A 24340-nucleotide genomic window follows, 5' to 3' on the forward strand; every position below is an offset into this window, starting at 1 on the left:
GTTGAACAAATTGAGCTTTTATTTTGGTAATAGAAAAATTTATTGAAACAAATCAATCATTAGCTTTGATGATCATTTTTGGATATTCGACCAATGAATGAATTACGAAATGAACCATAATATAAGTCACCTTGAGTATCGATGATTGCTTCGGATATACCGAAAAATTTGGATGATCCAAATATCTGTTTAATATGACCAGTTTTTGAATCTAAACGGATAACGGCACCATCTCTTTGTGGTAATGCTTTATAAACAATATGACCAGTATAAAGATCATCTCTTAATTGTTCAATTGCAGCGTTCGAAATGACTTTGGCATCGATATAATCCAATAGGAGATAAAGCGCATAGGCAGTACGTGCAAATGATTTACGTATAAAGGGCCATTGTGCCAGATAATCGCGTAAAACTTTGCTATATGGTCGAACCGTGAACATACCAATCAATAGATCACCGGTCGATTTATCCAAACGAATATTATCCACTTCACCGGGCAAACGTTGTCCAAATATTTCTAATTGATCGGCTTTCAGTGCCGATTGTTTCGAAAGAAATATTTTTCGAACATTATCCAAATCAACTTTCAGAATTGAAAAATCTGTTGTTTGACAAATGAGTAGATATTTTTGATCAGCTGTTATTTCAATACCATTAGCCAATGCAAATCCATCAGCTATTCTATGGGATTGTCCTGTGCTAAGATTTAGTGCCAGAACATAACCCGATTTATCGTGATCAACAATGGACCATGCAATGCGATCTAATGACCATTTACTACTTGAAACGGTAATGTAAACAATTTCCGAGTGTTTTGGATCAAACACTAGATCATTAATGATTGCCGATTCATTTTCGGGGATCAAATGTTTACTTAAATGAATTAATTCTCCTTTCCTCAGATCAACCCGGTAGATTCCAGTACTTGCTTCAAGAACATAAAGATTGTCGCCTTGTTCACGTAGTCCAAGAAATCGTCCACAATTTCCAGCTTTTAATTTTTCGTGTTCTAAATCAGTGAGAAAAATGCCAATAAAACTATATTTGATAAATGTTTAACTAAAACAACTTACGACATTCTTTCGAATTATTATAGCGAACAATTTCATCTATTTGTTCAGTTTGTTTATGAATTCGGACGATACGACCACCAAGAATACCGGTGTAAATATAATCGCCAATATCGGCCAAAGATTCGGGACCATGAACCTGGTTAATGGCAATCATTTTCGCTTTACTGACTAGATGATCATTCCATTCGAAACCATAAAGTCCTTTATAAAAATGTTCATTATCATATTTCATTGGAATGACGGGAAAATCATTGAAAAATTGATCCGGTAATAGACCGAATATTATTGATATGACAGTCGTATAGAATAGAATATCGAATGTAGTCTTGTAAAGTAATGAGAATAAATCTTTGATTTGGAATGCCATGTTTTTTGCTGATTCCGGTCACCAGGACTGAATTTTCATTAAAATGATAATCACTATAAAAGTTTGAGTTTCGCTATAAACGAAATATGAGTCGAAATTTTTTCCTATTTTTTTATTTGACAAGGAAATTTTTTCTTCAAAATTTCTGTTGCTATTGTCGTCGTCACTAATCGATACGCAAACAGCATGAAAATATTAGGTTAAAAATAATTGAAACGAAGAAAACTAAATGCTGATGATATAACAAATAACAGATATAAGAAAAGGAAAAAAATATGTCGTTGGTTTTTTGCAACTTCTTCGCCGATGAATTATGATGACTGAGACCTGTTGATCATCATGTGTGTGTGTGTCTGTGTTAAAGCAGTGGAGCAAAAAGACAGACTTTGTATACAATATGAATATTTAGGAAGAAAAACCAGATTTTTCATGCACTCCTCGCTCAGCTCATTTTGAATACAATTTATTCATTATATAATGGATATAATGGAAAGGAAAATTCATGCATTGAAAAAAAATTAGTCAAAAAAATTGATTTTGGCAACACATAAGAGAAGAAAAATGAAATGTAATTTTCATTGATGTTAAATTTTATTTTTTTGTTGTTGTTGTTGTAGTTTTATTTGAGGTTTGCGCATTAGAGATATTATGATGGCAAAGTGTTGTCATTAAGCAATTTCTTTACAATTTTCAATTGTACAAAATTCTTGATTTTTAATTTTAAACTTTTGTAATTCGTCTGTAAATGATTCATACTTTTTGTCATCGTCATTGGTTGGAACAATAATTCGACCTATATATTGATTTGAATATGAACCAAGATAAAAATGCCTTTCTTTTCCGTTATTACGAAATTCATAAACTTCAGATAATTGACTTGTATAGCCATCTGGTGAATGCAATGAATTTATTATTCGACCATTCGAATCAATTTCTACAGCCATACCATATTCAGCAACTATTGGATACATAAAATTTGCCACACGAATATCATATCCAAATTGAGTTAAACGATCCCAACATAATAATAATCTGCCAATATTTTCAAATAGAAATCCAATCATACGTATCATTCGAAAATATGTTCGTTTCAAATATGGATGTTTTGCCATTGTGTCCAGATAAAATGATGGTTTATGATGATTTCTGCCGGTAAACAAACCTATCCAATAGGTTTCTTGGTTTTTATTCAACGATCGTTTGATATTATCTGGTTCACCTGGAAGACCATCAACAAGTATATCATAATGGCCCGGTCTATCCAAACTATATCGAAGTATACGTCTTTTGTTGAATTCATTCAATAGGATTGTTGTTTTATTTTCGTTTAGTACTAGTCCATTCGGAAACGCCAGATTATCCAATTCAATTCGCAATTGTTGAGTTTTAGTATTAAATGATAATAAACGACCCGTTTCATCCATTTCTCCGACAGTATAGTAAACATCATGAAGTAACCATTTTTGACTAGCATCAGTCATATAAATTAACATCGTATCATCATCATCTGGATTTTCAATCAAAACTAAATCATCTAAAAATTTTGGACTTTCACCATCAGGTAATCGATGTTTGTCAATGTCCACCAATAATCGATAATGGCCACTATCGATATTGATTTCGAATATACCATGATATGGATCAATAGCATACAGTTGGCCTTTCGATGAAAATCTCAAGCCCAATGGGCGTGCACAATGACCCATTGAAGATTGAAAATTTTTTCGGCATTCTTCTTGGCTACGATTTTCTGGATTCAAAAATGTTACTGTTCGATAATTGTCTGTTAATAATTGAATTATTCGTCCATCTGCTAAACTTGCATAAACATTTCCATTCCATGTGGCAAATGATTCTGGGCCACGAATTTCTCGTTCATAAAGATGATCGGCTAATGATAGCCATCGATTAACAATTAATGGACCGCTAAATGAATCGGGCAATTCAACGCTGTTTTTTTGGTTAAATTATCTCAATTAATGTGACCTCAAAAAACAAAAAAAACCAAACTCACTTATAAGTTTTAGCCAGAATATCAAAACCAAATAAAATTTCTGTATCAGGTATGATTGCCGTGATTATCATTAAAATCCATGGTATTAATCCAGTGAAAATGCCTATTTTCTTCAACATTTCATCGAATAATCGATTGATGATCGACTGCTGTTGTGGTTGTAATGTAAAATTTTTTCCTGTAACTTTTTGAAGCAAAAAAATATTTTATTATCAATTTTGATTGACGTAAAAAAATGTCGGCAACAAAATGGAAAAGTTTCGAATGTTCACATCTACCTCAATTATTCATCAATTGAACAGACATCAATAACAAAATAACAATAATCATTGTTGAATTATTGATGATGAAATGGAAAAAATATGTGAGTGGACAATGAAAACACAAGGCATTCAAAACAATTGTTAAATAAAAAAAAAGAAAAGAAAAGAAACAATGATGTTTGTTGTTGTCATCCAACTTTTATTCATTCGAAAAAGTTGAAATCACACAAACAACCCAACACATAAGCTCATTCCAACGTTTTCTGTGTGTAAAGACGAACTTGTTTTTCATATTCATCACGATTATTACGCATCTGTATAGCCGCATCAACATTGGCCGGTGAATCGACATTCGGGTCACTTAGCATTGAAATGACCGACATGACGATTGTTTCGACAGAATGTACTGGTGCCCATCGTTGCAGATGTTCTTCATAACCATATGTTTGTGTATTTGGATTCTGTAGAATCGATATACAAACATCCCCTGATTTCGATATATTTGGATGCCACATTTCGGATAGAAAACGCATCTTTGGTGGTGAATCCGGATAATTTGATGGAAACTGTAGCCGTGCTTTAAATAAACCACCTTCATATAATGTATCACGTGGTCCAACGATTATTACTTCCCATAGAAATACATTCGATTCATCTACCAAACCAACACTAAAATGATCATTTGGTTTTTTCAACAATTGCCGTAATTGATTGTTCAATATGATAATGGCTTTATTCTTGAAATTCCTATTACTGTGATTATTAATTCGATTCGTCTTTGCAAATGACGTTCGATTTGGAAATGAACTCATCAATTACAATATATATTTATATATTTTATTTAAACTTTTTATAATTATAATTTTCTCTTTTTATAAAGTACATAAACCAAATGGTATGGTAAATGTTAAATATTTTCAAATTGTTAATTGTTAAATTCAATTGATTTATTACAAATTACAAATAAAAAATAAAAAATGATTGATTGATTAGATTTCATCGAAACAATGTAAATCTTTTCGAAATTTGTCCATTTTTACTTTGAAGTGCGGATTCAATTTCTTCAATTGTTGGCAATTGATTTAGATTTCCCAGTGCAGCGATCGAAGCACGAGTTTTTAACATATCTCTAGCTACACGAACCAGATCATCTTCGGTGACTCTATCGATACGATCAATATAGAATTGTGGTTGTCGCCTTTCACCACTGGATAAAACTTGTCGGCCAATATCTTCAAACATTACTGGCCGTGCTTCTAAATTCATTAACAACATTGATTTCAGCTGATTTTTTGCTCGTTTCAATTCATCACGGGTAATGCCATTGGTAATTGCAACAATTTCTGACAGAATTACATTTACCAATTCACGTAGTTGATTAGGATGTGCCGAAGCATGAATGCAGAATAGACCACTATCCTGATATGAATGATTCAATGCGGTTGCACTGAACATCCAATGATAAAGATTCAACACACGAGTATAAAGACGAGTATACATTCCTTTACCAGGGCCACCGGCTGAAAATGAACCACCGCCACCCATTAGTAGATTTAGCACACAAATTGGAACAAAATTATCCAGATCTTGATGTGAAACCGATTCTAATCCAATGACGAAATGTGCCAATTCAGGCATCGATGTTGGACCAAGACTAATATCGGAAAGATCTTTAGTGACAGCATTAACACCACCCGTATATTGTGATATAGAATCATCAATTTCAAGGCTACGATTCAATTGTGACGAAATCATCTGTTCAGATTCCCATATAGGTTTACGTTCGACAAAAAATTTTTCTGCCAATTCAACCAAACGTTCATGGTCAACACCAACACCGGCAACCACCATTCTTTCGGGGCGATGATAAAGATTAATATAATTAAATAGATCATCTCTCTGGATAATGTTGACATTTTCCTTGGCTACATAACCGATTGAGACCCAAAGTATTTCCTCTATAAGCAGCAGTATGAATCATTTCATGTAATATTGGCTCCAGATCCGGTCTCATATCTAAATCTTGCAATTCAAATTGAATCATTCGACGAGCGAATTCCATTTCCATATCGGTAAATCGTGGCCGCAATACAGCTTCAGATATTAGATGCATAACCGATTCTAATCCTTTCGAATGTACACTGGCAGCATAGATTAATGTATCACGTGAACCTTGACAATCACAAATGCCACCATATTTTTCCAACACTTTCATTATTGAATCTTTGCTATCAAAATCGATGGTCGAATTGAACGCCAATTTTTCGATAAAATGTGATATTCCATTCACATGATTTCTTTCATATCGAGAACCTGAATCAATGACAGCACCAACTGTACAGAATTGACCAAATTTATTCTGTGATGCCACCCTTAAACCATTGTTGAGTGTGGTAATTTTTGTTTCCAATTCATCTTTTTCAGTTTTCCTATAGATTGGTGTTGAAAAATCTATACAAAAAAAATAATAATAATAATAATAATGTTAACAATCAAATAAAGCAGTAATTCATCATACTTTCTGGTTGTTGAGATAATGGCGTCGTTTTCAATGAATCAGATGCATCATGTCGATTTCGGTGTTGTAATAATGCATGTGCGGGAAATAATCTTTTGGTATAATGTGAATTAAGAATTTTGATTGAATTACGAGATAACATGATGGTAATATCAATAATTTTGTGAATATTTACAAATTATAGACGATGATGAATTCTTTTCAAAATTCCAACAAAACTCATCACATGGACAAGTCTATTTTTACATCAATGAACCGATTGGGTGAAGATGACAAAATAATTTTTATTTAAATTTTTTTTTCATAAAAAATTACATCTTTTCTACAGTTTCTATACCCAAAATGTCTAGACCAGTTTCCATAATTTTTACAGTAGCTTCACATAGAATTACACGATTCAGATTAATCTTTGTCGTACTGCCAATTTTTTCGATAACATAACATTGATCATAGAATTCAGTAAAAATGACCGATAAATCGAATAGATAACGACATAAAAGATGTAGATATAAATTATCAACAATTTGAATGATAATATCCGGGAAATTGAGAATAAATTTAGCCAATTTGATCTCTTTCTGGTGATCCAACTGAAACAAGGAATTGTGTCGGAATTCATTGCCAATATCTTTGATTTGTCGATCCAGATTACAATTCCTTATGATCGAACGGATTCGTGTGATTGTATAGAGAAGGTAAACGGCCGTATTACCTTTGTCGTCTAACATACGATCAAAACTAAAGATGTAATCATTATTACGATCATGAGAAAGATCAGCATATTTAATGCAGCCAATTGCAACGGCTTTCTGAGCGATGGCCAGTTCTTCTTTCGTCAAAACTTTATCACGTTCTTTTTCCAATAATTTCTGCATCGAGCGTTCTAAACCTTCATTGATAAGATCTTTAAGTTTAACCGTTTCACCAGAACGTGTTTTAAATCGTTTTCGATCTTCACCAAGCACCACACCAAACGTAAGATGATCGAGACGAGTTTTTTTCGTATCGTAATAGCCACATATTTGAGCACAATCAAAAAATGATTTAAAATGCACAGCTTGTCCGGAATCGGTCGTATAGATAATACGAGAGGCATTCTCTTCCTTTGTACGTTGTCGAATGGCAGCCATATCGGATGTATCGTAGGTGAAACCACCATCCGATTTAACTATGGTCAATGGAGGTACGTTACTATTTTTCGGATAGAAAACTTTACGTCCATCTTCTTCCACCAGGAATCCACGTTCAGTCAGATCTTGTACGACATCGATCATTCGCTCTTGATAAAATGATTCACCACGTTCCATCAATTCTTTACTTATATTCAATATTTGATAAATTTCAGCGAATTCTTTACGTGAAATATCACAAATCAAATTCCATGTCTGAATGAGTAGCGGATCTTTTGATTGTAATCGAACAGTCGTCTCTAGTGCTCGCTTTTTAAATTCTTCCTCTTCGTCAAAACGTTTTTTCGATTGTTTATAAAAAGTTTGTAAATCTTCGATTGGTGGTGGTTTAGTCTCGAAATCTGGAAATGTATCCATCAAATGTGTCAGCAACATGCCGAATTGGGTTCCCCAATCACCGATATGATTTATTCGTAAAACATTGAAACCGACAAATTCCAGCAGGCGAGCAACACTATCGCCAATGATTGTTGAACGAAGATGACCAACATGCATCTCTTTGGCAATATTTGGGGAGCTATAATCAACGATAATCGGCCTTTTGTCATTGTTATCGGAAAGGTTAATGTGAACGTCATTGGTGATAATGTTTAAAATTTCACTGCAAAGAAATTTTCCACTAATGGTTATATTGATGAAACCAGGCCCAGAAACGGTAACATTTTCAATGATATCATTCGGTTCCAACGAAACAATTATCATCTTGGCTATTTCAACTGGACTTTTCTTGTTTGGCAATAATTTTGTCAATTTCAATGCATTGTTACATTGAAAATCAGCATATTCACTTCGTGTAAATTCTACACCAACATTCGTCAATGTGGGAAAAGCTTTTTGAAATGCATTCGAAAAAATACGTTCCAGCTCTTTCAGAATACTAATCATAGTTGCTCGATTCGATGATACACGTTTGACCACGGGTAAATCTGAAAAGATGAAATTTAAAAAAAATCAATTATCAATTAATCATTGAGATATTCATTAAAAAAATTCACGTGTACGGCAATGAAACAACCAGAAACAGTGCAAACAGAAAAAAATCGTTTTTTCAAGTAACGGCAAAGGCGAAGAGAAAGCAAAAGTGTAATGCTCCTTACTGATTTTCTACACCTCCAGTTTCTTTTCACGAAGAAAAATGTACACGAATTTCGTATGTAAAACCCAACAGCGCCAAGTGCACGTACGAAAATCGTACCACGTTTTCGTTGTTGTTAGCACTTTAGCGCTGTACCACTGTTTCTTTAATCTGTAATATGATTTTTGTGTGTGTGGAACAAATGCTTACCTGGATGATCGGATTGCAACTTTTCAATAGCAGCTTTAAGAATGTCTAATTGATAACGTAACTTCAAATTTTCCGTACGAAGATTTTGCACTGAGCATAATAATAACAAAAATATTTAAATTTAGTTCAAACAAACAATTACAATTACCGTCTCTTTCAACATTTGAAGAATCTCCGGTTATTGTTTGATTATCGACATAATTCTCAACAATATGATTGGATGATAATTCTTCCAGTTGTTGTATTCGATTTTCAATTTGTTTATTTAGTTTAAAAATTGAATCCATTTCTTTCTTTCTTTGAAATAAAAAAAATGATAATTTCTGATTGTAGATCCACGTGTTCCACTATAAAACAAAGCGTCAAGAAGTTGATTACGAGTACGTCAAGATGGCGACACTTTAGCAAGATGAAATTTTTTCTGTCTTTATTCAGAATTCGAATTTGAGAATCAGCGCATGATGAATATTCGATCAAAGGAATCACACACACACACACACATTCTTAGTGGTTCACCTTTCTTCGATTCATGTAGGTTGGTTGCACCCTGCACAGCTGTTTATTTATCGATATTTTTTAAAAAGGTTTTTGATCTTATAATGTCCTGGTGGTTTTCTGATCATCCAGTTTTAACATCGGCGACGATCAAGACCACCACCAAAGGTTAATGTAGTGGAATCTTTTAAATTACCCCTTTTTTGATTCATATAAATATAAAAATCGATAATATTAATGTTTGTGTGATTGTAATCTCGCTCTTTCCATATCATTATCGGCCTTAATCATTGTGTATTATTGTGGTTGACCATCAATGGCCATCAAAACGAATAAGGTGATGATTATTATTTCCTGATATTTTATTTTAATTGTATGTGTTTGTGTATAGGAAACATTTGCAAATTTTTCCAATCATCGATAATGGAATGAAAAATATGGGTAAGTAGTTGTTTTCTTCATTCCTTCTTTCTATTTGTTTTATAACAACATTAAATTTATATTTATAATGATGATCATCGATATGTCGAATGGGTCATTTACTATGATCAATTGTACCTGGCTAAAGGGTTTTTTTCAAAAAATAAAAGAAAATAGATGACCGAAACAAATTTGAAATTTTTTTTAAAATTTGACTTAATTTATCTTGTCATGTCATTTATCAATAGTGTACTTGTATCCTCTGCGGGTGTTTGATGTGTTTGTTTGTTTTATCAATAATCTCGATTTGTGAGAAATATATGCACCACATCATTCACAAAAAAAACTTTATTCTGTACTCAGAACGATAAAGAATTTTTTTCTTCCTTGTTTGGATCTTGTCTTCTTTCTATGTTATTCAAACATTTGTTTCCGGTTGAATAAAAACGGATAATTAATGATATGAAGTATTGTTATATTGTAAATTGAAATATGATTTTCAAAAAAGGGTACTCGAATCATTATTGTTATCATTTCAAAAACATTCCATTCAGACAAACAAATATTGTTCATAATTGAATGCGAATGAATTTGTTTTGTTTACGGTTTTTATTATTATTGTTGTCTATTTCTCCGATCATCATCATCATCAAGATGATGATTGGTAACAAAAGAATTTTTTTCGCTTGGTTGTTGTTGTCCTTGTGAATTTGTATTGGTCGAATTTTTTCCTGTCTTATCTTTTTTTAAAACTTGAATTTTTTTTTAAATTACAATATTTCAATTGACCTTTTTTATAGTAAACAACTCAATCGTTCATAATTGAACTAATCATCATCATCATCATTATTATTGTGGTGGTACCCTCTGAGTTTAAATATCGTTACACTCGTGATGATAATGTCGTTGAATGATGATAATGATCATCATCATAATGACTTGTTTAACTATTATTTAAGTACCATTTTTTGTCAATTATCTAACTAATATTAACAACAACAAAATTTTTTTTAAGCTTGAGAAAAAAAGGTCAATTGAACACTCATTTCGGATAAATAAATATCCTGAATTCTTTAAATTTTCCCAAGATATATGATTCATATAGAATGTATGTCGATTGATGTGGTTGGTTTGAATGACCTGTCGACACTGTAATTCAATCGATTTAAATCAAATGACCAAATGACCAAAATTCTTTTTTAATGGGAAAATTATCGCATCACAAATTTTTTTCGCAATTTTCAGTTTTTATCTATGATAAAATGATATAGGGGAACAACAACAACCAAGATTACTAATCATTTTTTAACGATCTTTATCATAAATGATATCCATTTTAAAGTAAATATATAATATTGAGATATAGAAATATTGGTTGATTGATCGATTATTCGTTTAGTAATCCGCTTTGTATAAAAACGATAACGATTAACCAATCTATTCTTCACTTAATCAGTCATTTCATTTCTTTCATTCTTTTTTCTCTTTTTATCTATTTGTTCATTGCCATCATCATTAACCAAAATGTATATATTGTCTATACACACATAGTCAGATATATCAAAATGATTTAATAGTTTTGCTATAACAAACTAGTTTAGATGTTTCAAATAAGATGATGTTATTGATTGAAGAGAAAAGAACAGAAAAGAAAAGAACGAAAGGGAGAGAATTTCATTCATTCATACATTCAGTCAATCAGTCAGTCAGTCAGTCTCTTCATTTTTCATTTTTTATGTATGACCATTGAAAGCGAAGAAAGAAATACAGAAAAAATCCCCAAATGTGTTTAACCATTATTACATAAAGAAACTGAATCAACTCTCATTTAGTCAATTCTTTATTGCCATTCGAAATGATCATATCGTATATTCGAATCACGATAATTCTTAGTGTATAAATTCTAATTTAAATTTCATTCATTATCACTTGACCATCAGTTTTATATGTATGAAAAAGTGTTAATTTGTTTATGTTTATGTTTGTGTGTGTGTGTGTGTTTTTGTGATTATTTCTAATTCAATTTTATCATTAAAATGTTTAAATATTGACATTGAACGAAAATAAAAGCATGTAAATATTCAAATCTTAATCATTTGATCATTATATAATTATTTTGCCATTTTTTAACCCATAGATTTATCATTCATCAATTTACTAAGGAACGGTTAATATTGAAGTGATGAAATGTCTGATCAAAACGATAATAATAATTTCAATGATAATCGGCAAGATCGAAAACTTATCTCGTGTTCATCACTATCACTTCCGGATAAAATTTTATCCACTTCAAATCTTCCAAATAATGGATCTCGATCTTCATGGTCTTCATCATCATCGACTAGACGTTCAGAACCGTCTAAAAAAATTCTTCAACCATTATCATCATCATCATCATCACAAGAAATGAATGAAAATTTTGAAATTTTTGTACACAACATGTATGATAATAATAATTTTTTCAATCATTCAAAAAATAATAGTATCGATCAAATCAAACAAAGCAGATATATTGAAATAACTAGAAATGTATTACAAATGCATTCATTGGTCGATGAAAAAGAGAAGAAAAAATTTACCGCCTCTGAAAAAAAACAACACGATTCATCCATGTTGATGAGAATGAAGAAAATCATTCCGATAAATAATGGCTCATCATGTAATTGTTCACCATTGGATTTGATACGTTCACATGTTCCTATACTAGATTGGTTACCTAAATATTCATGGCGATCATGGTTAGGTCCGGATATAATTGCTGGTATTACCGTTTCTATATTACATATACCACAAGGTATTGCCTACTCAATGTTGGCCGGTCTTGATCCTGTTCATGGATTGTATGTATCATTTTTTCCTGTTTTAATCTACGCATTATTGGGAACATCACCACATATATCGGTGGGTACTTTCGCTATCGCTAGTATTATGTTGAATAATATTGCAATGAAAATGGGAACTATTAATGGGAATCATCTCAAAAATATAAGTTCTTCACCAATGAACGATTCAATCACAGTGACCGACCATTCGAGTTTAGTTACTGACAATTCATCAACGATAATGATGATGAACACACCAACCACACTTGAAGTATTGACCAGTGTCTGTATACTTTGTGGTATCATTCAGATCATCATGGGATTAATGCGTTTAGGATCACTTTCATTAATTCTATCTGAACAGCTTGTATCGGCTTTTTCCACTGCAGTTGCATTTCATGTGGCTACATCACAATTAAGTCCCATTTTTGGCTTCACCAATGTAACATTGGCTAAGAGTGGACCATTAAAATTGATCAAGGTATGTGCATATATTTTTGAAAATTTTTTTCTGAAACTCAGAGACTATTAGATGAGTTTATTGTTGTTGTTTTTAACGAGAAAAACAATTTTAAAATTGTTTTTATTAAGAAGAATTTATAATCATGGTGAACAACAACATGAAAATTTTCTTTAATAAATAGCAATAGCAATAGAAGAAGAACCTGTTGATCGTAATCAACAGGCTAATAGGGAGATTTTTGTATATGTATGTGTGTGAAAACATCCCACCAAGATATTGATATTACGAGTTTAGAATAATCTTTCATGGGTGGTGGTTCATCTCCATTTCACATTACTGATTGAATCGAATCTGATCGATCAGGTTCATCGATGGTGATCATCAATCAAATGAACGCAAATTTAATGATGCACGAATAAGAAATTTCTCCCTCTCAGTTTTTATGGGTGATCATATTATGAGAAACAAATTTGAAAATTATGAGATTGTATGTGTAAATTTCCGCCTTTAAAAAAATTGAATTTATAGAAAGAGAGATTGTAACATTCGATTATTTTTAATTGTTTTTGTTAGTGAGATGATAGTTTCACGACAAATATTATGACTATAATTAACTTTTATATCGATGATGCTCTTATTTATCCATTTTATTGGATTTTTTCTTCTTTCCAAACATCAGTTATAAATTGTTTTTTTAAAATATAATTTTATCGATTAATCAATTATGGTTGTTTTTTTTGGACGAAAAATCCATAAAAATGATTCACACTTTTACCATCGATTATATTTGAAAATCGGTGATTTATATCCCATAACCAATTTTATTGATGAAATAATTTTAATTTCAAGTTGTTTTTTTGGATTGCAAGACATTTTTAATTTCATACCGCTAACCAAATTAATGTCGTTAATTCTATTTTTGTTGAATCTTTTTTTACTTGGATATATCTGACCGACAGACCTGGATAATATTGGCAAAACATTATGATGCTATCAACATACACTGTTTGATATTTTCAATCATATCCATTGCAATATTAATCGTATCGAAAGAGTTGTTGGAACCAAAGTTGAAAAATTTCACCTCGTTTCCATTGCCAATTGACCTTATTTTAGTGATTACATCAATTGTGTTGTCATGGTTGTTCAAGTTTAACCATCAATTTGATATACAAGTGGTGAAAAAAGTGCCTACTGGGTTAGTAGTATTTAGTTGAATCATTGAATTTACAAATGTCAATTTGTCCGATATTCAAAATGTATAATTTTCATTTTATTTTTTATTGATTTTTTTCACATTCAATATTGACATAATAATTTAGTCTGCCAAAACCAACCGTACCACGATTCGATATAATGCCCAACATATTTTTCGATTCACTCGTACTAAGCATAATTTGTTTTGCCGTTTCATTATCATTGGCCAAGATATTCGCCAAAAAACATGGCCATCAAATTCGACCGAACCAAGAATTATTTGCACTTGGTACAGCCAATATATTCTCATCATTTTTTATGGCCTTATCCATGTTCAGCTGCTTTATCGCGTTCAACATTACAAGAGAAAATTGGTGGCAAAACACAGATTGCCGGTCTTGTATCATCGGCGATCATATTAACAGTGTTGCTCTTCCTATCACCATTCCTTTATCATTTGCCTAAAGTAATGGATTTAAATTTGATTTAAATAAGTTTGATTATTAATTTATTCAAAAATTTTTTCCACGAATTTACAGTTTACACTATCATGCATCGTTTTAGTTGCATTGAAATCAATGTTTCTACAGATAACTGATGTGAAAATTTTCTGGCTCATTTCCCGATTAGATGGTGTAATTATGATTCGTTGATGAAATGTAAATAATTTTATTTCAATACAAATTCTTATTTATTTATTATAGGCGGCCTGGATGATTACATTTTTATCCGTCATTATTCTTGACATTGATTATGGTCTAATCATTGGAATCATTTCTGCAATATTGGTTATTCTAATCAAATTGGCATTGTAAGTTGTGCTTGGTTGATTTTTTCCATTTTAATTAATTCCATTTTTAGTCCTAGAATATCAATACTTGCACATTTAGTATCCACCGAAATTTATCTGGAAAAAGATAGCTACAATAACTTATTGGAATATCCTGGAGTAAAAATCTATCGTTTCTGTTCACCATTATTTTATCTGAATGTTGATTCATTCAAAGAGAAAATCATCGATTCATTTATCATTTCCAGTGATGTTGACAATAATGAATATAAAGCTTTGATTTTGGATTTTAGTGGTATGCCATTTATCGATAAAACTGGCATCGATGTACTAATCGAAGTGATTAAATCATTACAAACAAAACATATTTATACATGCCTAGCCAATTGTCCACATCATATAATAAGAACGTTGAAAAATGCAAATTTTTTCATAAAAACACAACATTCAAAACACAACTGTAAGTTATATCCAACCATTCATGATGCTGTGATAAATTATTGGTGAAAAAAATGCATGAATTTGATTGTTAATATTGCTCGATGTTGTATTTTTTTCTGAATTATTATTATTATTAATAATTATTTCTTATTTTATTAAAGTTTTGTACGTATCAACGTAATTTTTACATATAAATAATTCATAATAATATCAACAGGTAAAATCAATTTTTCAAAAAAAAAACAACAAAACTGTATATATAACCACGAAAAAAAGTTGCATTCCGAAAGCAAAAAATAAACTGGCATCAATTATGAATTTGTAAAGATATTTGAAACATTCATTGGGCTCAACGGTGATGATGGATTTGATGATTCCGATGATTTATTTGAATATTGAAAATTTAACGAAAGTTCATGATTATGATGATGATGAAAGCCATTAATAATGAATTTCTTTTTAAAATTTTTTGAAGAAAATTTCAATGCATTTCCATCGATGATTGCTTCGTCCCAAGGACCGTATATATTGCTGTGTGTGTGTGAATCGTAAATTTAGTTTTCATTATTAATTTGAATGATGATTGAAACAAACACAAAATAGACTTACTCTTTCAATATTTGCATACGAAGAAAAATATATGGACATATGAGATTGATGAATAGAACGAATATAATTGAGGCGAAAAAACCGACCAAACCGAATGTCAATTCAATTATAATTAATGTGATAATGGTAAACATTATTGTCGTGAATAGTTTTGTTTGTCGTTCGAATGATTGATACATTGAACTGATCAATACGAAAAGATCAGTGGAGAATATGAGAAAGGCGAATGCATGATAATTAGTGGATAAACGTGATGCCAGACAAACTGATGCAAAAAATATTGCATTCAATGATATTGGTTGACTAACCATTGCTGCATCTAAACCATAATCATGAAAGGCAAGATGAACAAATGCCATGATTGTACATTGAGCATAAATAGTATCCGTACTAATTGTTTCTGTTAATGTTTTCAATACTGGACTCATTGTAAAACATGCGATCAAAAATATCAGACAACTTTTTATCTGTATTATTTCTAGAAAGTGTAAACATTTTCAATGAAAAAGATGATTTTTAGTAAGATAGTAAGAAAATACTAGCAAATACCTTGAAATTTGGAAGAAATAAATATGAATGTATACAGGAAAATGGTGACCAAAGCCACAATGGTGAAGAGAATATGATCATAATGATTGTCATATGAATCAAAATAGATAAACATCATGATCAGAATCACAATCAATACTATTTGTTGCGTTACAATACTTGCGGCAACAATTATTTCCATCAAATGAAAACGACGTAAATTTACTGTGTGAAGAGAATAAACAATTGAATGAATTTGAATGAAATAAAAACTATCATTTCAAACCATTTTTTCGTAGATCTTTAAGAAATGTTGGTGGAACATAATTATCTGGAACACCTTGACGTTTGTAAAGAACTTTTTGCCATTCTTGGTCATTCCTTTCAGGACTAGATGATGATGATATTGATTCTTTGATCGAAGAATTATAGCCATTTGACTTGGCCATATTAAAATTAAAGGAACCATTGGTTTTTTTAAAATTATTATCATTACTATTATAATTTTGTGCAACATGATTGGATATTGTTCGATGATGATGATTGTTGTTGGAAATATAACCATTCGTCATTGATGTGAATGGATTGAGATTATCATTATCGATGAAATGATCCATCAAATCCGGTAGGGATCCAACCATTATTCTAATTATTATTAAATATCATTTCAGGATGATGATGATCGGTAATACATTTGAGCGATACATATCGATGATTATAATGGGAGTAGCACATACAAGAAAGGAAATACATTTAGAATGAGGTATAATTTGTTGATAGGTAAATGCCATAAGTAGGCCAGAATGAAATTAGAAAGAAAAGAAACATTTTTTTTGTTTCATTAAAAAATTGATGATATCGTCAATTGTAATCTCTTATCATGCGTGTATTGTGTTTGTATGTTTACGTGCTCGCCCTTCGTCGTGTGTGTGTGAGTGCTGATTTTTAGTGCTCTCATAGAAGCCACCACACACACACACACATCGATAATGATCAATGCACATAACAATGGGCAAGATTTGAAAAAATTAGCAATCAGCTGATTTTTTCTTTTTATTGAACTAGAATATATCTCGTTGTTTATCCTTTTCATATCATGAGTCAATAATTTTTTTCTGTTTGAAAAATGTTTTATAATTATTCGAATGTTCGATGTTTTGCAGTTGCATTTTGTCAATTCACTCGAAAATGTCATCAGATTTATCGAAAGCATCAGCCTTTAGCACAGATGCACCGGAAAACTGGTACGGCAATGTTGGCATTCAGTTTCGGAAGCCTTTTTGGATTTTCGGGCTCTTCAAATGATCAATATAATTCTTATTATGAATTTATGGCAGAATCTATAACACCTAAAGATGAGTTATTATCACAGGCACAAAACGGTTCTATGAGACATCAATTCGAATTGTTTGTCATGCAAGTACAACGGGAATTTTGTCAAGCACTTGAATCAATGGAAACAAAATACACGGATGAAATTGATGAAACAAAAGTAAAACGATTTCATTCAGATCGTTGGCTACGACAAGAAGGTGGTGGAGGCATCACATGTATTCTACAGGATAGTACCGTTTTTGAAAAAGCCGGGGTCAATATATCCGTAGTACATGGACAATTACCCCCACAAGCAGCGGCACAGATGCGTTCCCGTGGTAAACATCTTTCAACAACGGAACCATTGAAATTTTTTGCCACAGGTGTTAGTTCTGTGATTCATCCAAGGAATCCGAATGTACCAACATTACATTTCAATTTTCGTTATTTTGAAATCGAATCAAATGAAGATCAAAAATCAAATCATTGGTGGTTTGGTGGTGGAACCGACATGACGCCATATATCCTTGATGAACAAGATGCCAGACATTTTCATCGTCATCTAAAACAAGCATGTGATAAACATGATCGTAATTATTATGAACGATTTAAAAAATGGTGTGATGATTATTTCTACATTAAACATCGTGATGAAAGACGGTATGTTTGTGTTTTGATTTTTGTATTCAGAATTTGAGTTTTAAAAGTTAATTTTTTTCATCTATCGCTCACATAGTGGTATTGGTGGATTATTTTTCGATGACATTGATTATCCGGATCAGAAACGTGCGTTTGCATTTATCAGGGATTGTGCACATTCATTAGTACCATCATATATTCCAATTATTGATCGTAATGCAACTAAACCATATTCACTCAGTGATCGACAATGGCAATTAATTCGTCGCGGTCGTTATGTTGAATTTAATCTTATCTATGATCGTGGTACAAAATTTGGCCTAATGACACCTGGAGCTCGTTATGAAAGTATTCTAATGTCACTACCATTGGTTGCACGTTGGGAATATCAACATTGCTTGGCTGAAAATTCCAAAGAATCGGCATTAATGGAAGTTTTAAAAAATCCACGTGAATGGGTTTAGTGGGAAAAATTTCACAATAATAATAAAAAATTTTAAAATTAAAATCAAAAAAATCATACTAATGTGCTTTATTAATTCATAATAATATTTTATTATTACAAGAAATTTCATTTTCGCCAACCACCAAGCCATCCTTTAACCATTCCGGTTAGACCGGATTGACCTCCTTGCGTTTTATTGGCATTGATTTCTTCATCTAGATTAGGAAATCGTATATGATTCAAGGCTAAATCAAAGAACAAAGGCTTAGCAGGTATAGCACGATATTCTGATGGTAATTGAACAAATGATGAATTGCCACTCAATAATTCAGGGTCATCAATAAACGTATCAAGACGTTCAATCAATGGCTAATGAAAGAAAACAAAGACAAATAATTTTTAAAAATGAATAATTGTTGTGATTGTTTTACCTTATCATCAAGTATTGATGATGATGATGATTCTGGTTCTGTCGTATCCTTGGAAATGTTTTCACCATAAATTTGAAATGTTTCAGTATTGGCTTTGCTCAAAAGTTTTTGAATCTCTTGTTTGGTTTCCTGTTTGATTTCAAAAACAAGTTGAATTAATTCCGTTTTTCGTGACGAATATATAATAATGTACCTTTGAAACATATTCACTTTGCAGCGATTCTTGACAATAATGTGCTGAACGATTCAACATTGCAATCGATTCTTTCCAATTTTCTTTGCCCACATGTGCAATATAATAACATCGATATGCTCTATATGCAACGGTCTGTGCATCGATTTCGGCCATAAATTTTTCCACCAAAAAACTATCCGGAAATGATTGTGATAGATTCATTAATTTTATCTCATTATAACATCCAATAATGGCTTCGTATTGTCGTAGTAGATCGGATGGATTTTGTAGGGTTGTAATTAACAAACGATTTCGTTTGATAATCAAATCCAAACGAAGATAGGTAAGATAAAAATATTGTGATGATTTATCCGCATTATTATCACGTAACAATTGTAGACAATCACGACAATCGAAAATCATTTGTTCGAAAAAACTAAGCTGACTCCAATCATTATTCGTATCTTTGATCTGATCCAAAAATCGTAGAATTTTATCATGTTTGATAAACATTGTTTTGCCCAACCATTCGACATCAAACGCATCTGGTTGTTTTTCAGTTGTCTGACTGATTAATTGCTGTGAACGGGAAAAAATATTTTTTTTAATTTGATTCAGTTTTAAAATCTGTAATCTCAAATTGACTCACATCAATTTTATTCGAAAGTGTTTGATCATTTTTAATCTCTTTGATCAGTTCTTTGGCGCCAATTTTTTGTTCACCAATATTGAATGCACAATATCGTAATGTTGGTTTGATTTCATCTATTCGTTGTTTGTACCAGCTCATTATTTCTTCATCTTTCAACACTTTATACAATTGTTCATAGATGTTTTGTGCCGAATTCAACAAATCGGATGCCTGTTGCCATTGGTCCAATTCAAAATAATAAAGACCTTTTAGATAATCAGCATATGCACAGGTTTCCAATTTAGTCCGTGCATCACAACGACTATTCTCATCATTACAAAGATCACGTAATTTAGTCGACCAATAAACGGCTTTCCGTAAGCGACGAATCATATGAAATTTACGCCGAGTTTCAGTGCTTGCTTCCTGTTTACATTGCATAGCATATGCCCAGCTACGTTCCGCACAAATCAATGGAATGTAAAGATATTTGATGGCATTTTTAGAACTTTGATTTTTCTCCTCAAATGCTATTTGTGGTGTCACCGGTTTCGGTTGATAAGTGGTACGATTTTTCGATCCAACACTTTGAACAAAGCCTAAAGCTTTACGAATTCTTCGTAAACGTTTGGCACAATATTGTCGATAACGTTGATAATCACCATGTTTTAGACCATGTTGAAGTTGACTTTGTTTGATTATGCACAACACTGAATGTAAACAAAAAAAAATTATCATTTAAGAGATTGAAACAATTAATTAAAACAAACCTTCAAGTGTGAGAACATTATTCTCTTTATCCTGATTATCTGTTGATATTTCTTGATTAGGAATTTCTTCCATCTTGTTATAATGAAAATATTGAATTGATTTGAGGAAATCCAATAAAAAGTGATTGTTTGAAACGTGTCGTTTGTGTGTTGCAAAAATGAGTTTAAATGAATAGTATCGAATAAAATTTATTGAATTCGCCCATCGCCATTCAACATAAAAATCATAAGGTTGGATCATTCAATTCCAAGTTCAAATGTTTTGCTTAATTGATTGATTCATTCGATTGTATTTTTTAGATATTTCTAGCAATGTCAGATTATATTTCAAAAAACCAGAGCAGAACGAATCCTTACTTGTTTTCGGATGAATCACAAGGATTCATACAATCAACTCAACAAGCGACGAATAATCCAAATCTTTCTGATTTCTTCCGGCCCAATGATGATGATAGATCTTATAATGAACCACCATCACCAATCGCAACATTGGATGATCAATCAATCTATAAAGTTCATGATTTAGATTATCCAATAGGAAACAAACAGGTTGGTATCGTCAATCCATCGAGACCTACATCAGCATCGAAAGATGAAGCATTGATTGAAAATTCTCGCTCAAATATATTATCAATAATTTCTTTGTTGAACGAATATGTTATTAGTCATCCATTTATGGTTGTTCGTAGACAAGCTCAGGTTCGGTATTTATTATTGATTTTATTTTTATGTAATCATCCTCGATTCATGTAAATAGGTAAACAACCGAAGTCAAGCCTACCATTTGACACCGTTCACTGTGATACCATTCATGTTGCGATTACAGAATAAACAAGGCATCTCTACATTTTTCAAAGGATTACCTACTATACTAATCAATCATGTTCTTCTTGTTGGATCCGAATCATTCATTTATAACCTGTTGCAATTTCCAATGTAAGACATTTTGTTTGTGGCTTGGTGTGTTATTAATTTTTTTTCTGTTTTATTTCATCAATTTATTTATTAGTGAATTTGATTTTGGCTCGATGGCCAGCCTGTTATCGTTACGTTTTGTTAAACATCTAGCATTGAAAAGTCTTGCCATACTGATTGTAACACCATTCTACTGTTCAAGTAGTATTGAAATGGTACAATCATGGATCGTTGGTGAATCGCCATATCCATTGGAACACATCAAAGAAGGTTTATTACGGATCGTACATTTTCGTAAGGACAGAAAATTACCCATCTATCGATTGGTTGGCCCCAGCATTCTATACCATCTTTGTTACTATGTTCTACATTCATTAATCCGTCAGGCTATACTTCGATACTATTTTGATGGTGATGGTGATATCGATATTCAAAAGAAATTGAAATTGAAAACCGTTCCAAGCGAATATCAATTACAACAATCCCAAATATATGATGAATCATACCCAAGCCATTTGGTGATGACCGATACGATTCAATTGAAAAAAATATCTGATAACACTTTAATGAATGAATTGAAAAGCTCATTCTATGCTCATATATTGACAGACATTATAATGTATCCATTTCAAAATATTCTCTACCGATTATTTCTGCAAGGAACACGAACATTAATCGACAACGTGGATGGACGTACGGCAGTTATACCATTGATAACTAATTATGATTCAGCAACAGATTGTTATCAATCGATTATACAGCAAGAAGGAACTAGTGGCCTATTCAAAGGTTTTGGTGCTTTAATATTACAATATACCGTACAAGCATCAATCATTCATCTGACTACCTATTGTATCGATATGATTTTGAACAATTAATTAGTTACATTATCGGGAAAACGAAAAGAAACATGTTATTTATTGTCAGTGATAGTCGATAATAAATGAGGAAAAATTCATGAAAATTTGGTATGTTTATTCAGTTTTTTCGTTGAAGAATTGATTAAATTTTTTTGCCTTTCTTTCGATTGCATTTTTGCCTGCCATGAGGGATGAATTTTTCGATTCGATTCAATCCGTTCAGATTTCGAACGATCATCAACATCAAAATATCGACGTTTAACATTTGGTGTGAATGATTTATTTTGTTTTGAGGAATCGAATTTTTTACCATTAAATGATTTATGAAATTTCTTTTTATAGTCATTAGATGTCTTATTCTTATTATTATGATTATTCGGTTTTGCATTTAAATATTGATCATCATCGGATGCATAATGCATTTGGATGAAATCTTCTTCGATATTTGTAATCGGATCTTTGTCGTTATCGTTTTGTTTACCAAGAAAAAATCCATCTTTCACGGGCATTTTCTTCGGTGAACTTTCAACTTTTACCAGATTATTCGTATCACTTTCATCATCATCCAGTATTTTATCTGACATTGAATTCAAATTGATTCGTTTGATCACGGCTGATTTTGTTTTTACGGCATCAATCTGAATATCATTATTGGAAGAATTTTCATTCAATTGTGTAACCTGAAATGTCGATGCAAAAGATTTGCGTTTTTTCGACAAAGACAGCCTCGGATTTGATGGTGATTTCTTTATTGCTAATTTAGGCAAAGAATGGCGTATTTTTTCGGTTGGAAATGATTCTTGTTTTTGTTTCTTTTCTTTTTGATCATTCATAGCTACTGAAGCTTTTTTGGGCTGGGAATTTTTCTCTTTTTGGATATCGTTATTTTGTCGATGTACAGCACCAGTTTTATCCACATTTTTCAATTTGTCTTTTTGAATTTTACGTTTTTCGTACCAAAGTTCAATTTGAACTGGTAACCATTGTTCATATCCAGGATTTTCGAGACGAAATTTTTTAACACAAGATTGAATTTGTGGATTTTGACATACACGTGCAATTAATCGTTCCGTAACTGGAGTGTTGGCCTTGAATACAAAAAATGTTTTTCGTTTGAAAAAATATTATCTTTTTTTTCATCACATTCATCTACCTTTTTCAACAATGAATCAAGAAAATTATCATCATGGACTAGAGCCTTCTTTGAAATAGTATCAGGTGTGATGGATTTCAATTCTTTTGCATCAATTTGTCGTGATTGTAATTTTTGATTCAATTCGCATAAATGTCTAATTAAATATTTATTGTTATTTTATACCAATTCAAAATCGTAGATCTCACTTACTTTTGTTTGGTATCATTATCAACATTTTCGATATTTTCCCATTTAACAATTTTCTGTTTTATCTGATTGATTGACCGATAAATCTTTTGGGAAATTCGATTTCTAGCAATTTTGACATGCTTTCTCATAGTAACAATCTAAGAAATTTTATTAAATTAACTGAGAATTTTTCAAAAAAATTTCCGAATTAAAATTTACCTGATTATTTACCAATTTTTTATCCATTTTGATTGATTTTGATTGATGATTATATTATATGATGATGATGATTATTGCAAGCAAAAACAAATTCACATTCGAAGAGAGCACGTTTTTGATTATTTGTCATCATAGCTATTGC

The 24340-nt window shown here is 31.5% G+C and overlaps 8 protein-coding genes across 10 annotated transcripts; 3 read left to right on the forward strand and 5 right to left on the reverse strand.

Moving 5' to 3' along the window:
• Positions 1–4: 4 nt before the first annotated feature.
• LOC124496340 (uncharacterized) lies at positions 5–3855 on the reverse strand. Its single transcript, XM_047059859.2, has 5 exons — positions 3733–3855; positions 3455–3638; positions 2304–3390; positions 1074–1398; positions 5–1009 (listed from the first exon to the last, which is right to left on the reverse strand). Exons 2-5 carry the CDS (start codon positions 3571–3573, stop codon positions 60–62), a joined length of 2481 nt encoding a protein of 826 aa, XP_046915815.2. The 5' UTR covers positions 3574–3638; positions 3733–3855; the 3' UTR covers positions 5–59.
• Positions 3727–9074, reverse strand: LOC124496339 (uncharacterized). Its single transcript, XM_047059858.2, is given in 6 exon segments — positions 3727–4493; positions 4819–5640; positions 5642–6146; positions 6551–8351; positions 8711–8800; positions 8859–9074. Coding segments are annotated over 6 exon segments (3885 nt in total). The 5' UTR covers positions 8998–9074; the 3' UTR covers positions 3727–3965.
• A 339-nt stretch (positions 9075–9413) lies between these two features.
• On the forward strand, positions 9414–15533 carry LOC124496330 (solute carrier family 26 member 10). The gene is given in 10 exon segments (XM_047059849.2): positions 9414–9542; positions 9597–9646; positions 11763–12066; positions 12133–12928; positions 13870–14108; positions 14233–14431; positions 14433–14573; positions 14647–14742; positions 14812–14918; positions 14969–15533. Coding segments are annotated over 8 exon segments (2268 nt in total). The 5' UTR covers positions 9414–9542; positions 9597–9646; positions 11763–11812; the 3' UTR covers positions 15405–15533.
• PIG-C (phosphatidylinositol glycan anchor biosynthesis class C) lies at positions 15445–17404 on the reverse strand. 2 transcript variants are annotated; one of them, XR_012832393.1, is made up of 5 exons: positions 16762–17130; positions 16497–16700; positions 16256–16425; positions 15948–16130; positions 15445–15869 (listed from the first exon to the last, which is right to left on the reverse strand). XR_012832393.1 is itself a non-coding variant. In XM_047059855.2 (4 exons), exons 1-4 carry the CDS (start codon positions 17114–17116, stop codon positions 15650–15652), a joined length of 1257 nt encoding a protein of 418 aa, XP_046915811.2. In that variant the 5' UTR covers positions 17117–17404; the 3' UTR covers positions 15445–15649. The 2 variants fall into 2 exon arrangements, 1 of the variants encoding a protein (XP_046915811.2); XM_047059855.2 differs by having other exon boundaries at positions 15948–16425; positions 16762–17404.
• A 47-nt stretch (positions 17405–17451) lies between these two features.
• On the forward strand, positions 17452–18945 carry Coprox (oxygen-dependent coproporphyrinogen-III oxidase). Its single transcript, XM_047059856.2, has 2 exons — positions 17452–18449; positions 18526–18945. Exons 1-2 carry the CDS (start codon positions 17602–17604, stop codon positions 18890–18892), a joined length of 1215 nt encoding a protein of 404 aa, XP_046915812.1. The 5' UTR covers positions 17452–17601; the 3' UTR covers positions 18893–18945.
• Positions 18926–21016, reverse strand: Srp68 (signal recognition particle 68). Its single transcript, XM_047059850.2, has 5 exons — positions 20881–21016; positions 20129–20820; positions 19498–20058; positions 19305–19433; positions 18926–19242 (listed from the first exon to the last, which is right to left on the reverse strand). The coding sequence occupies exons 1-5, from the start codon at positions 20951–20953 to the stop codon at positions 19000–19002; spliced, it is 1698 nt and encodes a 565-aa protein (XP_046915806.1). The 5' UTR covers positions 20954–21016; the 3' UTR covers positions 18926–18999.
• LOC124496333 (mitochondrial outer membrane protein SLC25A46) lies at positions 20899–22749 on the forward strand. Of its 2 annotated transcripts, XM_047059851.2 has the most exons (4): positions 20899–21111; positions 21181–21579; positions 21638–21816; positions 21890–22749. In XM_047059851.2, exons 2-4 carry the CDS (start codon positions 21193–21195, stop codon positions 22671–22673), a joined length of 1350 nt encoding a protein of 449 aa, XP_046915807.1. In that variant the 5' UTR covers positions 20899–21111; positions 21181–21192; the 3' UTR covers positions 22674–22749. The 2 variants fall into 2 exon arrangements, with proteins under 2 accessions (XP_046915807.1, XP_075589880.1); XM_075733765.1 differs by having other exon boundaries at positions 21109–21579.
• LOC124496334 (uncharacterized) lies at positions 22691–24338 on the reverse strand. The gene is made up of 4 exons (XM_047059852.2): positions 24199–24338; positions 24001–24137; positions 23809–23944; positions 22691–23743 (listed from the first exon to the last, which is right to left on the reverse strand). Exons 1-4 carry the CDS (start codon positions 24223–24225, stop codon positions 22751–22753), a joined length of 1293 nt encoding a protein of 430 aa, XP_046915808.1. The 5' UTR covers positions 24226–24338; the 3' UTR covers positions 22691–22750.
• Between the last annotated feature and the right edge of the window lie 2 nt (positions 24339–24340).

Source organism: Dermatophagoides farinae, chromosome 8 (assembly GCF_024713945.1).
Source record: "Dermatophagoides farinae isolate YC_2012a chromosome 8, ASM2471394v1, whole genome shotgun sequence".
NCBI classification, from domain to species: Eukaryota; Metazoa; Arthropoda; class Arachnida; order Sarcoptiformes; family Pyroglyphidae; genus Dermatophagoides; species Dermatophagoides farinae.

What these genes read in the sequence shown, in the direction of transcription:
- LOC124496333 (XM_047059851.2), top strand. Translation starts at nt 21,193, where the DNA reads ATGTCAGATTATATTTCAAAAAACCAGAGCAGAACGAATCCTTACTTG. An exon ending in TTGTTCGTAGACAAGCTCAG is followed by an intron (nt 21,580 to 21,637) that starts GTTCGGTATTTA and finishes TCATGTAAATAG; the next exon opens with GTAAACAACCGAAGTCAAGC. An exon ending in AACCTGTTGCAATTTCCAAT is followed by an intron (nt 21,817 to 21,889) that starts GTAAGACATTTT and finishes TTTATTTATTAG; the next exon opens with TGAATTTGATTTTGGCTCGA.
- LOC124496334 (XM_047059852.2), bottom strand. Translation starts at nt 24,225, where the DNA reads ATGGATAAAAAATTGGTAAATAATCAG. An exon ending in GATAATGATACCAAACAAAA is followed by an intron (nt 23,945 to 24,000) that starts GTAAGTGAGATC and finishes ATATTTAATTAG; the next exon opens with ACATTTATGCGAATTGAATC. An exon ending in TTGATTCATTGTTGAAAAAG is followed by an intron (nt 23,744 to 23,808) that starts GTAGATGAATGT and finishes TTTGTATTCAAG; the next exon opens with GCCAACACTCCAGTTACGGA.
- PIG-C (XM_047059855.2), bottom strand. Translation starts at nt 17,116, where the DNA reads ATGGTTGGATCCCTACCGGATTTGATGGATCATTTCATCGATAATGAT. An exon ending in TAAAGATCTACGAAAAAATG is followed by an intron (nt 16,701 to 16,761) that starts GTTTGAAATGAT and finishes CTCTTCACACAG; the next exon opens with TAAATTTACGTCGTTTTCAT. An exon ending in TATTTCTTCCAAATTTCAAG is followed by an intron (nt 16,426 to 16,496) that starts GTATTTGCTAGT and finishes TACACTTTCTAG; the next exon opens with AAATAATACAGATAAAAAGT.
- LOC124496340 (XM_047059859.2), bottom strand. Translation starts at nt 3,573, where the DNA reads ATGTTGAAGAAAATAGGCATTTTCACTGGATTAATACCATGGATTTTA. An exon ending in ATTCTGGCTAAAACTTATAA is followed by an intron (nt 3,391 to 3,454) that starts GTGAGTTTGGTT and finishes CCAAAAAAACAG; the next exon opens with CGTTGAATTGCCCGATTCAT. An exon ending in ATACAAGTCAATTATCTGAA is followed by an intron (nt 1,399 to 2,303) that starts GTTTATGAATTT and finishes TTACTTTACAAG; the next exon opens with ACTACATTCGATATTCTATT.
- Coprox (XM_047059856.2), top strand. Translation starts at nt 17,602, where the DNA reads ATGTTTTATAATTATTCGAATGTTCGATGTTTTGCAGTTGCATTTTGT. An exon ending in AAACATCGTGATGAAAGACG is followed by an intron (nt 18,450 to 18,525) that starts GTATGTTTGTGT and finishes TCGCTCACATAG; the next exon opens with TGGTATTGGTGGATTATTTT.
- Srp68 (XM_047059850.2), bottom strand. Translation starts at nt 20,953, where the DNA reads ATGGAAGAAATTCCTAATCAAGAAATATCAACAGATAATCAGGATAAA. An exon ending in CACTTTCGAATAAAATTGAT is followed by an intron (nt 20,059 to 20,128) that starts GTGAGTCAATTT and finishes TCCCGTTCACAG; the next exon opens with CAATTAATCAGTCAGACAAC. An exon ending in CATCAATACTTGATGATAAG is followed by an intron (nt 19,243 to 19,304) that starts GTAAAACAATCA and finishes TTCTTTCATTAG; the next exon opens with CCATTGATTGAACGTCTTGA.